The sequence below is a fragment of the Bufo gargarizans genome, chromosome 2 (genome assembly GCF_014858855.1).
Source record: "Bufo gargarizans isolate SCDJY-AF-19 chromosome 2, ASM1485885v1, whole genome shotgun sequence".
Lineage (NCBI taxonomy): Eukaryota > Metazoa > Chordata > Amphibia > Anura > Bufonidae > Bufo > Bufo gargarizans.
In genome coordinates, this window is record NC_058081.1 from 202475046 (window position 1) to 202492055 (window position 17010).

At 42.2% G+C, this 17010-nt stretch overlaps 1 protein-coding gene across 10 annotated transcripts in view; it reads right to left on the reverse strand.

The window, feature by feature from the left end:
- The window catches only part of SHANK3 (SH3 and multiple ankyrin repeat domains 3), a 393399-nt gene that overhangs the window by 151964 nt on the left and 224425 nt on the right, over positions 1-17010 (reverse strand). For all 10 annotated transcript variants that reach the window (XM_044279905.1, XM_044279906.1, XM_044279904.1 and 7 more), the window contains 2 exons: positions 14313-14480; positions 13348-13464 (listed from right to left, as the gene is read on the reverse strand). In XM_044279905.1, coding sequence (XP_044135840.1) covers positions 13348-13464; positions 14313-14480 — 285 coding nt within the window. The remainder of the gene's footprint in view (positions 1-13347; positions 13465-14312; positions 14481-17010) is intronic.

Consider the following 17010-nt stretch of genomic DNA (forward strand, 5'->3'; position numbering starts at 1 on the left):
CAGTGGATCTGAGTTTGGATCTTGCGAAATAGACTATGGAATAAAGTACATTAGGAAATAAAAACTGAGCAATCTGTCGTATTCAGGGATATGATAGGAACGTGGAAGGAAATTAGGAAGGGGCTTGGCCACCCTTTGGGTTGGTCCCAGAAATAGAAATGTTCCTGGCAAAAGAATGGGCTTTTGCTGGCCAAAGACCTTATTAATACTGACCCCTCAGGAACTAAAAGACACATTCACTTTAGAGGATAAAGCTTTTAAGTGCACAGTTTCTGTGGTTTTCTAGGGTGACAAATATCACTCAGGAAGCTATTATACATCCCCTAGATGACATGATCAAGTCTAGCTCCGATAGGGTAACTCTCTCACAACTCTAAAATAGGTTCGGTAATCAGTTCCTCAATAAACTATTTAGAAAAAAAAAGTTTAAACCATAGAAAAAAAGAAAATGGTAAGGAAATACAAATGAACGCTGGAGAGAAACGCATTTTAAACGCATGCCTACAGCACTATACGGTTTTAATATTCCATTTTCTCCCGCCTTACCAAATTGAATAGAGGCTTGTCCTAAATGCCACCCTCCTTTAACAGATCTATGGCATGGTGTCTGGCACTGCATGAAAACTATCATATATTGGTGAGACATTACTAATTACAGTTGCAAGAAAAAGTATGTGAACCCTTTGGAATGATATGGATTTCTGCAGAAATTGATCATAAAATGTGATCTGATCTTCATCTAAGTCACAACAATAGACAATCACAGTCTGCTTAAACTAATAACACACAAAAAATTAAATGTTACAATGTTTTTATTGAACACACCATGTAAACACAGTGCAGGTGGAGAAAGTATGTGAACCCCTAGACTAATGACATCTCCAAGAGCTAATTGGAGTGAGGTGTCAGCCAACTGGAGTCCAATCAATGAGATGAGATTGGAGGTGTTGGTTACAGCTGCCCTGCCCTATAAAAAACACACACCAGTTCTGGGTTTGCTTTTCACAAGAAGCAATACCTGATGTTAATGATGCCTTGCACAAAAGAGCTCTCAGAAGACCTACGATTAAGAATTGTTGACTTGCATAAAGCTGGAAACGGTTATAAAAGTATCTCCAAAAGCCTTGCTGTTCATCAGTCCACGGTAAGACAAATTGTCTATAAATGGAGAAAGTTCAGCACTGCTGCTACTCTCCCTAGGAGTGGCCGTCCTGTAAAGATAACTGCAAGAGCACAGCGCAGACTGCTCAATGAGGTGAAGAAGAATCCTAGAGTGTCAGCTAAAGACTTACAAAAGTCTCTGGCATATGCTAACATCCCTGTTAACAAATCTACGATACGTAAAACACTAAACAAGAATGGATTTCATGGGAGGATACCACAGAGAAAGCCACTGCTGTCCAAAACATACATTGCACACGTTTACAGTTTGCACAAGAGCACCTGGATGTTCTACAGCAGTACTGGCAAAATATTCTGTGGACAGATTAAACCAAAGTTGAGTTGCTTGGAAGAAACACACAACACTATGTGTGGAGAAAAAGAGGCACAGCACATCAACATGAAAACCTCATCTCAACTGTGAAGTATGGTGGTGGGGGCATCATGGTTTGGGGCTGCTTTGCTGCATCAGGGCCTGGACGGATTGCTATCATCGAAGGAAAAATTAATTCCTAAGTTTATCAAGACATTTTGCAGGAGAACGTAAGGCCATCTGTCCACCAGCTGAAGCTCAACAGAAGATGGGTGTTGCAACAGGACAACGACCCAAAGCATAGAAGTAAATCAACAACAGAGTGGCTTAAACAGAAGAAAATACGCCTTCTGGAGTGTCCCAGTCAGAGTCCTGACCTCAACCCGATTGAGATGCTGTGGCATGACCTCAAGAAAGCGATTCACACCAGACATCCCAAGAATATTGCTGAACTGAAACAGTTCTGTAAAGAGGAATGGTCAAGAATTACTCCTGATGCTTGTCTGATCTGCAACTACAGGAAACGTTTGGTTGACGTTATTGCTGCCAAAGAAGGTTCAACCAGTTATTAAATCCAAGGGTTCACATACTTTTCCCACCTGCACTGTAAATGTTTACATGGTGTGTTCAATAAAAACATGGTAACATTTAATTATTTGTGTGTTATTAGTTTAAGCAGACTGTGATTGTTTATTGTTGTGACTTAGATGAAGATCAGATCACATTTTATAACCAATTTGTGCAGAAATCCATATCCTTCCAAAGGGTTCACATACTTTTTCTTGCAACTGTATATACAAAGTTACTGGCAGATTTTCCTCCCGTATTCCACACCAGCCTTATTGTTTCACCAGCTCAGACCTCCGGAAGAAGAGTCAAACACTAACACCAAATTTCCTCAAGTTACACATGTGATCATCTTGGTTGCCCTTAGAAATCTTTTTGCAAAATAGTTGGACCAAGACCCACCAGGCAGAGAATATGTCATTTTGAAATGAAAACAGCTATTAATAATAGATCATACAGAGACGGAGAGGCGTAAAGAAAAACTAGCAGGAAAATTCTATAATAAATATAAAAGATTTATTGAGTCACATTACTCCGCACAAGATATTCGAGACCTGATGTGGTCCTTCCGATACACAAATTGGCATCTTCACTCTGATTTGATGGACTCACTATGAAACTTGAAGGTTTGAGAGGGGCGAGTTCTAGATGGGGGAGGGTAACTGATGACCTGAATTTCTGTATATTACACAATCTGCTGTAGAGTTATTTGTGGATGAGGGCACTCCCGACAGATTCTTTATCACTTGTCGTAAGATGTATATGCTGGTCTTGATACCCCTGCACTGGAGGAGGATGCACCTAAGTTATTTAGAGGCTCTACATAACTTTGGCGCTGGTTTCTGCCGACCCTGCGACATGGCTTAAACTATGCCCGCTCTCTTTCTGGCGTTGTTTAAGACCATTTTACACTCCAGAAAGTGGTGGCCCGGCCCCGCCCTGTTCCTCCGCCCATGCCACCTTTTTCTGCCACCTCGGAAAGCGGCATGAGCGGGGAAAAGGTGCAGATTTTGCCACAAAACCTGCGCCTAAAATATGCCAAAAAGTGTCATATTTGTCTTCAAAAATTACCCCCATAGTCTTTGACTCTAAATGTAAAACATTGGATAGGAAGAATGTCACATCCTAAATGTTTTTGTTTTGATTTGCTGTTGTTTTTGTACCTTAACATGACAAAAAAAAAGAAATATATGTTAAATAAATAGAAATAAAAAGATCTTTAAAAAAAAAAAATTAAATCTGCGAGCAAAAAGACCTTACGTTAGTTTTTCCTCTTTAAGTTGTTGCAGATTTTTTCTTGTCATATGTGGATGAAAGTTTCCACTTCTAATATTCAATCAGACCTAATGTCGGAAGGTTTTTCTAAAGAGTGAGACGGTGGGCCCCTGCACAGTAACATGTGACATTTCAATTATTATTACTGTACTGTAAATACTGTATATTGTGTATCCTGACTTCTGATGTTCACCCGTGTCGCTATTAGATAGCTTTGCCCATTACTGCTTCCGTTTGCAATTCTGGTGCCCTGTACCTCAATCAGTGATTCTGGAAGCTCTCGCACCATGTCCATACACATTTCTGCACCACTTGGTCTATAAAGAGCTAAGCTGAGGAGCAGATGTGTAAAAATCCCCTGCGATTCTTCAGAAAACTGCTCACATGAATGAAGCTTTCCCCTGGTAATTACTTTCAGAAGCATCAGAGCTCAGTCAGCTATTTTACATGGTGCACAGTGGAAGTTCTGCTTCCACCTGTGATCTCCAGCAGCTAGGTATTAGCAGCGTGCATGGAAGATTAGAAGCGCCCCGGGCAGGACAGGGTAGATGACATACAGTAACTGGAAGAATTGGTGTAGGGAAGTGGAAGTATCCAGCCATTCCAGTGTCTAGTATTTACACAGAAGCTATAGAATTACTGTATAGATGGAAGCACTGGGGCTGCCCGAGGCGATATATACTTTATCAGCAGGGACAAAACATACTTGTAGAACCAGACATTTACAATATTACACAAAATGGAAAACCAAAGGACATTTAGCATCACTAACGTCATAGGGACATTACATATTGGGCCAGGAACTCTGAAGGGAGATTGCCAAATATAAAGCAATTGTAATGGTTAGATGCATGTACTATATAATTCCCACCCTTTTTCATGTCCTGATTCTTGTCCATTCAGTCTCCAGGGAATTGGAATATGTCATCTTTACTTCCAAACCCAGTCCTTATTCCTCAGAGGTCTTTTCAAACTGCAGTGTACGTTTAAAAAGGGGTTGTCTAGTCTTTTTTTAACTGATGGCCTATCCTCAGGATAGGCCATCATTAGCTGATCGGTGGGGATCCGGCACCCCCACCCCCTGATCAGCTGTTCTGTGTAGCTCCGTCACTGGAAGTCGGCGCCAGAGCTACACTAAACCATCAAAATTGTAGTGGACAGAGCTCTGCACACTACAATGTTGACTTTACTGTAGCTCGATCGGCGGGAGGTTAGGGGTCTCAGAAGATAGGCCAAACCTTTAATGTATGTACCCATTATACCGATAAATGTCAAAACAGTATTCTATTGACGGTTATTCACCGGGTTTCCAATTTTTTTACTGCATGAATAGTGCAATTTCATCCAGAGACATCCAGTGAAAAGAAAGTTTGCCTCTCTGTGGCATTTGGTTTAAGGATTCCATTGGGAAATTCTCCTGCTGGAAACCTCCTGTGGACACTGCAGACATAGCGTGAAAAGAGTCTTATTTACACAGTACTTTTTACGTACAGTCTACGAGAAGGGAGTGTGAGCTGAAGTCCCACAATTATGATGGACATGCAACATGAGGCTCGCAATGTCACATCAATGTGATCGGAGTGCAGCCGCAACATAATGCGACCAGTGTTGGACTGGCCCCACAGAGTACCAGAGGATCCCCTGGTGAGCCCAGGCTCTGATGCCATAGTGTGCCCCAAAGGCCCAGGAGAAAAAATAAATATTTGGAGCTGCCTTTGTAGCTAATAATATGCCACGGGTCTGTTTCTTTGAATCAAAATCTAACTTTCTTGATGATATGGGTTTTGGGCCCTAAATACTATTTTCTCTGGTGGGCCCAAAGTAACTCCAGTCTACAGTACACCACAGTTGTGTTTTTTCTTAAAATGGACAATGTTATAACATCTCAGACCAGAAATAACTAAAAACTACTGAGCCCCATACCTAACTTCTGAAAGAGCCCCATGAGGGTAACATGGGAATTTGTTGTGGATTTTGGGTGGATTTGCTGCAGAATCTCTGCGGAACTTCCACCCAACATAAACTTGACCTATTGCATAGGCCGCCTAGTAGTCCTGCTCTGCGTTAGGATTGAGGTTCTGTTTGGTTTTTGTAAAACCGCATCAAAATAACACATTTTTCTTGCCAAACTGCTACAAAATTGCCCACCATGCAGTTTTTGCTCTGGTTCCACACATTTTGCAGCAACAAAACCCTAACCTTTGAAAGGAGAGAAGCCAGAAAGTGGGGGAATTTTCTTTGAGTCCACTAGAGGTGATGGAAGTAACAGCAGCTCCATGAGAGGTATATCATTGGATATACAGTACAGACCAAAAGTTTGGACACACCTTCTCATTCAAAGAGTTTTCTTTTTTTTTATGACTATGAAAATTGTAGATTCACACTGAAGGCATCAAAACTATGAATTAACACATGTGGAATTATATACATAACAAAAAAAGTGTGAAACAACTGAAAATTTGTCATATTTTAGGTTCTTCAAAGTAGCCACCTTTTGCTTTGATTACTGCTTTGCACATTCTCTTGATGAGCTTCAAGAGGTAGTCACCTGAAATGGTCTTCCAACAGTCTTGAAGGAGTTCCCAGAGATGCTTAGCACTTGTTGGCCTTTTGCCTTCACTCTGCGGTCCAGCTCACCCCAAACCATCTCGATTGGGTTCAGGTCCGGTGACTGTGGAGGCCAGGTCATCTGGCGCAGCACCCCATCACTCTCCTTCATGGTCAAATAGCCCTTACACAGCCTGGAGGTGTGTTTGGGGTCATTGGCCTGTTGAAAAATAAATGATGGTCCAACTAAACGCAAACCGGATGGAATAGCATGCCGCTGCAAGATGCTGTGGTAGCCATGCTGGTTCAGTATGCCTTCAATTTTGAATAAATCCCCAACAGTGTCACCAGCAAAGCACCCCAACACCATCACACCTCCTCCTCCATGCTTCACGGTGGGAACCAGGCATGTAGAGTCCATCCATTCACCTTTTCTGCTTCGCACAAAGACATGGTGGTTGGAACCAAAGATTGAGTCTGGACTCATCAGACCAAAGCACAGATTTCCACTGGTCTAATGTCCATTCCTTGTGTTCTTTAGCCCAAAGAAGTCTCTTCTGCTTGTTGCCTGTCCTTAGCAGTGGTTTCCTAGCAGATATTCTACCTTGAAGGCCTGATTCACACAGTCTCCTCTTAACAGTTGTTCTAGAGATGTGTCTGCTGCTAGAACTCTGTGTGGCATTGACCTGGTCTCTAATCTGAGCTGCTGTTAACCTGCGATTTCTGAGGCTGGTGACTCGGATGAACTTATCCTCCGCAGCAGAGGTGACTCTTGGTCTTCCTTTCCTGGGGCGTTCCGCATGTGAGCCAGTTTCTTTGTAGCGCTTGATGGTTTTTGTGACTGCACTTGGGGACACTCAAAGTTTTCCCAATTTTTTGGACTGACTGATCTTCATTTCTTAAAGTAATGATGGTGACTCGTTTTTCTTTACTTAGCTGCTTTTTTCTTGCCATAATACAAATTCTAACAGTCTATTCAGTAGGACTATCAGCTGTGTATCCACCTGACTTCTCCACAACACAACTGATGGTCCCAACCCCATTTATAAGGCAAGAAATCCCACTTATTAAACCTGACAGGGCACACCTGTGAAGTGAAAACCATTTCAGGTGACTACCTCTTGAAGCTCATCAAGAGAATGCAAAGAGTGTGCAAAGCAGTAATCAAAGCAAAAGGTGGCTACTTTGAAGAACCTAGGATATGACATATTTTCAGTTGTTTCATACTTTTTTTGATAAGTATATAATTCCACATGTGTTAATTCATAGTTTTAATGCCTTCAGTGTGAATCTTTAATTTTCATAGTCATGAAAATAAAGAAAACTCTTTGAATGAGAAGGTGTGTCCAAACTTTTGGTCTGTACTGTACATTGATATGTACTAAGATAACTACAGTAAATATTTTATACAGAATGTAGCCTGAATGGCATTCTGTATAATGAACTACACTTTGCTGTACTTGAGTGCCTGGTGGAATGACAAATCGATAAGAAGTCATTTACAGCTGTTAGCAGGAGTGCCTACTTACTTCTTACAGGTCTTACAGAATCTGCCACATAACGACCCAGCAGGAGTAATCCAGTAATATTAAACATAGTCACCGCTGACCACTGTTATATATTAGTGGCTGTTACGTACGTATCTTCTATGCAAGACCTCAGAAACAAATACTATACATAAGATAGATTTTTTTATCATTATAGGTTTATAACTAGGTAATAAGCAATGCTTTGACTACGATACTGAAGAGACAGCTATCGTACAGATATTCCAATTTTAAACAATAGGGTTGTCTGGTCAATTAAAATGGTTTCAAAGAGACTCAAAACGGCCTACTTGTCTTATATTTCTCTGTGTTCCCATTCCGACACTACTCGGTCCTCTGCCGGTTACTGGTCGCTCTTGACACACACAAAAAATCACTGCTCAGCCAATCAATGGCTAAAATGGGTCACCAATGGGGCCAAGACAACCCCTTCAAAGCAAATCCAAAGTAATAGGTATAGGCAGAAATACTAGCTATCCTTACTTATCAAGTGAAGGGAGTCATTAGCAGTATTTGCTTTCCCTAAATAATTCCAGGGGGGCAGGGTTACAACACTTGTGCCTGTCTCTCTCTATGGGAGTTGGAAAGATCAGAAGAAGCAGCTTATGGTTCATTCCGTAACTACCATAGTCCCTGATGAAGGAGATAGAGAGCGGACACGGGCATTACGCTGTTAATTTCCATGGGCAAAGGGTCTCTGTGAATGGGAAGACAAAGGTGAAAACCTCTGTTCTCCTGATATGCACAAGTCATATGTGTTTAAGTTGGGAACACCCTTTAAATACCAACATCTAACGCAGTGGTGCCTACTTACATATAATACTCTGAAACTGCCCTTCATCTACTCTGAAAGATGAGTACCAAAGTAAATACACTGCATTACAGCACAGATCCTGCCTTACACAAGTTCACAAAACGGATAGTTGTCACTGGAGAAGTCAACAGTTTAGTTCAGCTTCTACAATGCAGTGGATTTATGGAGTTATGTTTCTCTTTCATCTGATTACTGTTGTAATGTCTGGTGAAAAGACTGCATGTCAGATGGAAAAAAAAATATCAAAAGAAGCTTTGTCCAGACTTTGAATCAACAAGGATTGCTGGGAGACTTCAAGGGATTCTGTCACCAGGATTAACGCTATAGCGATATTTATGTGTGCCCATTAGTCTCCATGCAGTGTTTAAAATGATCCCACTGTTCATGCTCTGTGTGTGTTAGATTCTTATAAAAACCGATCTTATTGATATGTAAATTACCTCTGTCAGGAGCCCAAGGGGTTGGCCCACCCTGCGTCCATTGATCTGGAGCCCAGCACCGCCTACCACTTAATTTACTCACTCCACTATCCCTGACGTCAGTTCTTCTCAGTGCCGTAATCTTGCGCAGGCGCAGTGGACACTGTAGTCTGCGCCCATGTGGACTACTGGCACCGGCTTCAACGAGTCAACTGCGCACGCGCCGGCTCCCTCTGAGCGAGATTACGGCACTAAGAAGAACTGACGTCAGCGATAGTGGAGTGAATAAATTAAGTGGTAGGCGGTGCTGGGCTCCGAAACGATGGGCGCGGCTGGGCTCCAACATATCATGGGACAACCCCTTGGGCTCCTGACAGAGGTGATTTACATATCAATAAGATCGGTTTTTATAAGAATCTAACACACACAGAGCATAAACAGTGGGATCATTTTAAACACTGCATGGAGACTAATGGGCACATATAAATATCGATATATCGTTAACCCTAGTGACAGAATCCCTTTCAGCTCAGCAATCTACAGATTTGTGAATGGAACTCTTATTCCTAATAGAGTCACAGTATTGAAAGATCAGAAGAAGACACTGTAAAGTTTATGTGCAAAGTGTAAAATTCCTGGGTGGCCAGACTCACTTCCAATTTTTGGCCTATACCTGAAACTAACAAATCTACATAAGGAATAGAATACTAGGATATGAAGCTCATAAGAATTTTGGAATAGATATACTTCCAATAACTCCCTAAGGTCGCTGATATGGCAGGAAGGTTTATATGATGTTTGGAGGGTACTACATGAGTCGGAAAGGGACTACTCGTTTCACTCGGCAGCACATAACAGCTACTCTAGAATTGATATCATATTAGCCGACAAGGAGGTGCTCCTCCAGACCACCCAAGCTTCTATTGGCCTAATATCATGGTCAGACCATGCCCCAATTAGCATTATATTGGAGGAAAGTTATAGGACCGCGCCAGCTTCAGTATGGCGGTGTAATTCTTTCCTCTTGAATGACCCATCATCAAAAAAAGCTATTGAACAAGATGTTAAAACATATTTTGAACTTAACCATAATTCAGTTAGTGACCCGTTTTGTCTCTGGAACGCACACAAAGCGGTTATCAGAGGGTCCTTTATCAAATTGAATCACTCAGTGAAGAAACTGAGATCCCAAAAACTGAAGTTATTGACCCAAGAAATACAGAAACTTGAATCTCAGAATAAAGACCTTCAAACGACAGCTCTTCAGACGCAATTACATACTCTTCGGTTGCAACTGAGAGATCACTTATTGGCGGATTACAATAAACAATTATTTTACACTAAAGCGCGTTATTATTCACAAAACAATAAGGCGGGGAAGTTATTAGCTAATAGGCTTAAACAACAGATTCAGAAATCCCGAATCCCTTATTTAATAGACCAACATACGACAGCAAAAATATCACATCCTACAAAAATTGCAGAGCAATTTAGACGTTATTATGAATCCTTATATAACTTGAAAGAGGATCCACTTACTACTCAGCCTTCTCCAGAGGATATTCAGTCCTTTTTACAAAAAGCTAATCTCCCATCCCTCACTAATGAACAATTAGTCACTTTAAACGAAGCAATCTCAGTGAACGAGGTAACTTCAGCCATACGTAGTCTACCAGCGGGTAAATCGCCAGGGCCAGATGGACTAACAGGAGAATATTACAAATCGTTTACCCATCTACTGGCGGAACATCTCCAGGTGGTTTACCAGCGGGCTATGGATACGGGCTCATTTCCGCGAGAAAATCAGGAAGCTTTAGTGGTTACTTTGCCCAAACCAGGTAAAGAACCTGATAAGCCTCAGAACTTCAGGCCTATATCTTTACTGAATATAGACCTGAAGGTATATGCCAAGATTTTGTCTGTGAGAATGGCTCCCTTATTACTGAACCTTATACATGAGGATCAAGTGGGTTTTGTTAAGACTAGACAGGCATTCGATAACACCAGGAGAGTGCTAAATGTATTGCATTACGTCACATCTTCCAAAATTCCATCTTTGATGGTATCCTTGGACGCCGAGAAGGCGTTTGACCGTATTGGATGGTCGTACGCCTTCTCGGTACTATCTCGCTTCGGGTTTAAAGATGGAATACTACAAGCTATTAGAGCGTTATATTCGGCACCCTCAGCCAGAGTACTAACTAATGGCACACTATCGGATAAATTCGATATCACAAATGGTACACGCCAAGGCTGCCCGCTCTCACCATTAATATTTGTCCTTTGCATGGAACCATTGGCTACCCTCCTGAGATCCGACCCAGATGTCAAAGGGATAAATATCCGTGACCGGGAACACACTATCTCCCTTTATGCTGACGATGTAATTTTGACCTTAGCAGATCCTGAACTATCGCTGGCCAAATCCCTGGAATGGATTAAACAATTCGGGCACATATCTTTATATAAACTTAATACTTCAAAATCTCAAGCTATGCCGTTAGGTCTCACATCCCCTCTTATAGAACGGTTAAAATCCCAGTTCCATCTAGATTGGCAAACTGAAACCATTGGTTATCTAGGGACGAAAATTACCTCCACGTTCAAACAACTATATAAATATAACTATCTGCCTATGCTATCCAATATCAAGGAGGAATCAGCCCGATTATCTAAATGCGAGATCTCGTGGACAGGAAGAATAGCGGCCTTTAAAATGCTACTGTTGCCAAAGCTGTTATACCTGTTTCGTACAGTACCTATTAAAGTACCGGCAAAATTTTTCGCGGATCTCCAAAAGTGTATATCCCGGCTTATATGGGCAGATCGCAAACCTAGGATTAAGTATTCTTTATTAACTAAACATAAAGTATATGGGGGATTGGGTGTCCCCAATATGAGGGCATATTACATAGCTTCGCAAGTAGAAATGATTGCCAAATGGAAAAGCGAGGGGGTTACAAATTGGATACATATAGAGAATAGCCTTGTATCTCCGTTGACACTACACGCCCTTACTTTTGTAGACAGGGACATAACGCCCGAATTCCCGCTAATTTCTCCTCTGACGCGAACCACAATGCAGTGTTGGAAGGAATTCCATAGAACTGTGGATGGGAAGGACCAGGTTTCTTGGGAGTCAGTGCCACTGCAATATTTGAATATACACATCAGAGACTTGGATCTCGCTAACTGGATAAGGGGAGGTATCTCATGTGTATCTCAGCTGTATGATAATGAAATTTTGCAAACTTTTGAACAGCTAGTGCGGACATACCATATTCCTAATGCTGACTTTTTTAAATACTTACGAATACGGCATTTCCTCAGCACTCATCCCAAAGGAGTTAGCATTGGAGATACCAAAGTAACGTCTATCCATAAACTTAAATCTAAAATTATGAGATATGCTTATGGCCTAATAGACTCCCAATTTTGCTTCCAGAAATCTCAACCGTTTCTACGGTGGGAAGAGGATATTGGACGTACCTTTGATGCTAAACAATGGGAATCTGCTCTCAAATTAGTTCAATTGGCTTGCAAATGCAGTACACACTATGAGGCTGCTATGAAAACATACTTACATTGGTATATGACACCTGACAGGTTACACAAAATTTACCCTACAACATCACAGTTGTGTTGGAGACAATGTGGCCAAAAGGGCACATTACTACACACTTTATGGGACTGTCCTGTTATTCGGAAATATTGGGAGGAGATATTTCGTATCCTGTCTTCCACTGTGGGAGTGACAATTCCTAATAAGGCTTATATTGCACTACTATATTTGGATCTAGAAAAACTGCCTCCAAGCAGTAGAATACTGGCATGCAAGATCCTAGTTTTGGCCAAATTGGTCATCGCCAGACATTGGAAGGATACGGTGGCTCCTGCAGTGGAGGAGACAATATCAGCTATAAATACTACCTGGAAATATGAAAGAGCGTTAACCCCTTCTATTTTCTCAACGAAATATTTCGATGCAATTTGGCACTTATGGTCTATTAGTACATTTAGTACATTTACTATGTAACCCTACAATTGGAGATACGCAGCTTTGACTGGAAGTTTACAGAGATGTGTCATGCACAAGACATATAAGTGATATACCGTACACAATAGCTTATTGATCTCACTGCTGTTGTTTTAGTTGACCTTTCTTTTCGTCCTTCTGTGTTTTGTTTTCCTTTTCTTTTACTTCTTGGTTTGTGTTTATGATTTTCCTTTAAAATTACACCGGAAGCTATTTACACCAGGGTGCCATAGAGTACGCTTACTAGAGATATGGTAAGAGTTATATTTTCTAGGCCAAGGTGTTTAATTATTGTCAGAGTGTTACCTAGGTCACACATCAGTGGCCGCAAACACTTGTATGGGAGAATGCCAGGTTGTTTGCATCCTAAGGGATGCCCTGGATTCTAGCTATATTGTGAATAGTATGCCTTGCTTTGATATGTGCAGTCTACCTATGCGATACTGGTGTTCCTGTTGATTTTGCAATGAAAGCGGCTGTGCCCGCTACTTTTGCTGTATTCATGTGTAAAAACCTAATAAAAAACTATTGGATCTATAAGAATTTTGGAATATACATTAGAATTATGTTGGATGTTCCTCATAACTGTATATACCCATCAAAGAGATATATCGTTTCTCTTCACAAATTAGCATAAGAATGGGAGTAGAACTAAAAATGTCTGTCACCTGGTTGTAAAGAGCACAAAGGTGTAGGGCACTGTTCCCCGATGCATTCTGTGCTCTCATGTCGGCTCCATAAAAGAGGAGATGCTCCAGATGCTGAACATGTCCATAGCGGCATGCCTGAGAAACAGGAAGGAGGAGATCAGGTTTTCAAGAGGGGACAAAAAAAGATTTTTGATGCCCAGTGAGTACAGACAATATATATAAAAAGTGATAACAACAATGCCAAGCACAGCGATCCACAGATGTGAGACATGGTAGACGGCCCAAATGGTCAGAAGATGAAACCACAGTGAGCACACAAAACACAAGTGTCAAGGTTTGAAAGTAGAATAAGCAATGAGACAATAAGAGTTTTAAGACAACAAGCAAAAGTATGTATGAAAATATTATCATAGAACATCAGACCTGTCATACAGCCAAGATCTCACCCAGGATGTAATTTATGGTATGATGATCACAACCTAACAGCAGTCTTTAAAGAGTACCTATCGTTACAAAAAAGAAAATTACAATCACTCCTGGGACAGCTGTATATATACACCAGATGTTGTGCGGCCAGAAATGGTGCCCCTAACCCTCTTATTTGGGGTATTTCTTTTCTCCTCTGCTAGTTCCTGTAAATACAAATGTTCTCTTTCCTTGCTTGCTGAGTGGGTGGACTCTTCCTGTTATGATGTCAGAGATGTGCTGCATTCTCTGACCAATGGGCTGTCTCCACCCTTGTCCCGCTTTCCCGTTTCACAGAAGCTGCGGCTGTATCTCGCTCCTCCCATCTACTATTTCTTGTTGGCTTTTAAGGGGAACTGAAACAATTTCTGAACATTTACAGAGCCCGAAGATAGGGAAAGGGGAATTATAGGTCACTTTCCCCTAATAAGTATAACGATAGGTACGCTTTAAAGTGTGCAACACTGTGCGGCAGTTATATTATATTTTATTAGTCCATAAATAATAAACTATCTTACCTGGTGGATCTCCTGCCATCCATTTTCATCTTCACAGCCTAGGCTTGCGTAGTCCCGGAGCAGTAGCTCACAACAGTATGGGTCCCCCCCAACCATTGCACTATGATAGAGTGGGGTTAAGCCACGGCTGTCTTTATAGTCTGGAGAAGCACCTAAATCCAAAAGGGTCTGATTGTCCATGAGAAAAGGTGTGCCGATATTGTAAAAGAAAGAGGACAGTTAGCAATTAGATGAATCAATTTAATAATAGCATTCTTGACTAACTTATTTCGACCACATATGTATATTTTTTCATGACATTAAGTAAGCATTTTGGCTTATGAGCAATATAGGTGCTATGCACCCAACCCTATAGTATACTGTATTTTTCGCTCCATAAGACACTTTTTTCCCCCAAAAGTGGAGCAAATACAAGTAAATGCTTCCATTATGATTGTGCCCACTAGTACACAGTAGGACCAGAGAGAGGTGAATACAGCACTCTGGGTGCTGGCTATACTCAACTATTTCTGGTCTTCTCTAGGCACCACACTGTATGGTCCTGATTGCATACAGCGGCAGGATGTAGTGTGAGCACTATGCTGTGCGACATCAGGTCACAGTTCAGAGAGGCACCTAGAGAAGACCAGGGAGTGGTGAATGCGGGAAGAGCCTCTGGATCTGCAGAGTGGCGGCGCCATCCAAAGATTGGTCTGATTGGGTTCTGATCTGAGGTCTAATAATGAATGAGAATCTGATTTGGGGGTCTGATCTTAAGTCTGATGAGCAATGACAGTCTGATCTGAGGTCTGATGAGGAATAAGGGTGTGATTAGGAATGGAGGTCTGATAAAGATTGGTGGGCTGATCTGAGGTCTGATGAGGGGGTCTGATCAAGATTGGAGGTCTGATTTTAGGGTCTGATCGGAGGGCTGATGGGGGACTTATCTGAGGTCTAATAATGAATGGGGGACTGTTTTAGGGGTCTGATCTGTGATCTAATGTCACGGCTGGGGATGGGGGAAACCCTCAGCCGTGCGGTGCCTGGTAATGGTAAGGTTGCTACTTGGCCAGAACCACAGAATTAGGGAGCAGGTCACCTCCTAGCGCTTCCCTAATCTGACCCTGACTCCTAGCTGCATGGGCCGCCCTTAAAGGTAGGAGGGCCCATACTCAGGAACCTCGGATCCCTACTGACCCTCCGTCGTTCCCTGAGCTAGGAGCTGGGTAGACAGCCCGTTCCTCCTGGACACGGAGAAACAGGAGTCTAAAGTGGCCAAGCTACAAGGGGAACAGAAACAACTAATGGCAGTGACAGGCAAATGCAACCAACACAACACTCACCTGCCATAGACAACAAAACCTGGAACCCATGTGCAAGTGCTGCTGTTCAGAACACAAACAAACACAGCACACACCAGACATCACACAGGAACCCAGGACCATAAGTTGCAATAATAAGGAAACCCCACACACACCTTCATAACACTGTGTAACATAGTTTTATGACCAGAAGGGTAGCCCCCACTGGCAGATGGTAAAATAACCAGGAGGATGTCTCCAGCAAGCATGGCTGAAGCACCCTCTCTGACTACTGCCTTACACTGAGGCTATATAGGGCCAAGTAGCCACACCCACAGTCAGACACACCCAGGGTTCACACAGAAAGAAGGGAGTTAACCCTTCCTACACCAGGCAGGGTAGTGAAGCCACACAAAGGGAAAAGCACACAAACACACTCACCTGTTACCACCGGCAACGGCATGCGTGGCAACCGTGTCCTGAAGAGCAGCCAACAGGCCGAGACACTGCCACCACATGCAGACAACACCAGACGTTGCCGTGGACAACCGCAAGTGAAGGGAGGTGTCTAAGTGCATACAAACATGACCACGTGCACAACAAACAGACAAAGGAAGTGCACACAAACACACGTTGCCAAGGGCAACCGCACGCATGCCTGTTGTCCGCGGCAACCGCACCTGAGGCAGACCACTAAGTGCCCCCAGCTGCAGTTGACCCAACACCAAACCGCGGGCAACTGCATGCGGCTCCCAAGGAGTCACGACCATGACCAAGGGTCGTGACATCTAATGAGGAATGAAGGTCTGATCTGAAGTCTGATGAGGAATGAGGGTCTGATCTGAGATCTGATGAGGAAGGGGTGTCCAATTTGAGGTCTGATGAGGATTGGGGGACTGATGAAGATTGTGGGTCTGATCTGAAGTCTGATGAGGATTAGAAGTCTGATCTGAGGTCTAAATCCTAGGTGCAGTGTGTCTTAAGGAGCAAAAAATACGGTAAGTATAAATTGATGAGAGAGAGTACGTAGACTAGTAGACAGAATGGAAATAGATATATCTAGGTAAGTATGTGGGGTTCAAACATTTTCTTATTTAAAATTGGAAATATCCAAAAAGTCCTAGAATTTGTAAACAACAGAAATTAACACACTGGTACAGGTTTTAAGGAATTGTTTAAAGGGGTTGTCCAGATTAGAAAAACATGACTGCTTTCTTCGAAAAACAGCACCATCCCTGTCCACAGATTGTGTGCGGTATTGTAGTTCTGTTCAATCGACTCCAATGGAGCCAAGCTGCCGTATTAGACCGAACCCATGCACAGGTGTGGTGCTGTCTTTGGAAGAAAGTAGCTACGTTTTTCTAATCCTGGACAAACCCTTTAAGATTAAAATATTTCTAGGAAAACTAAACAAATAC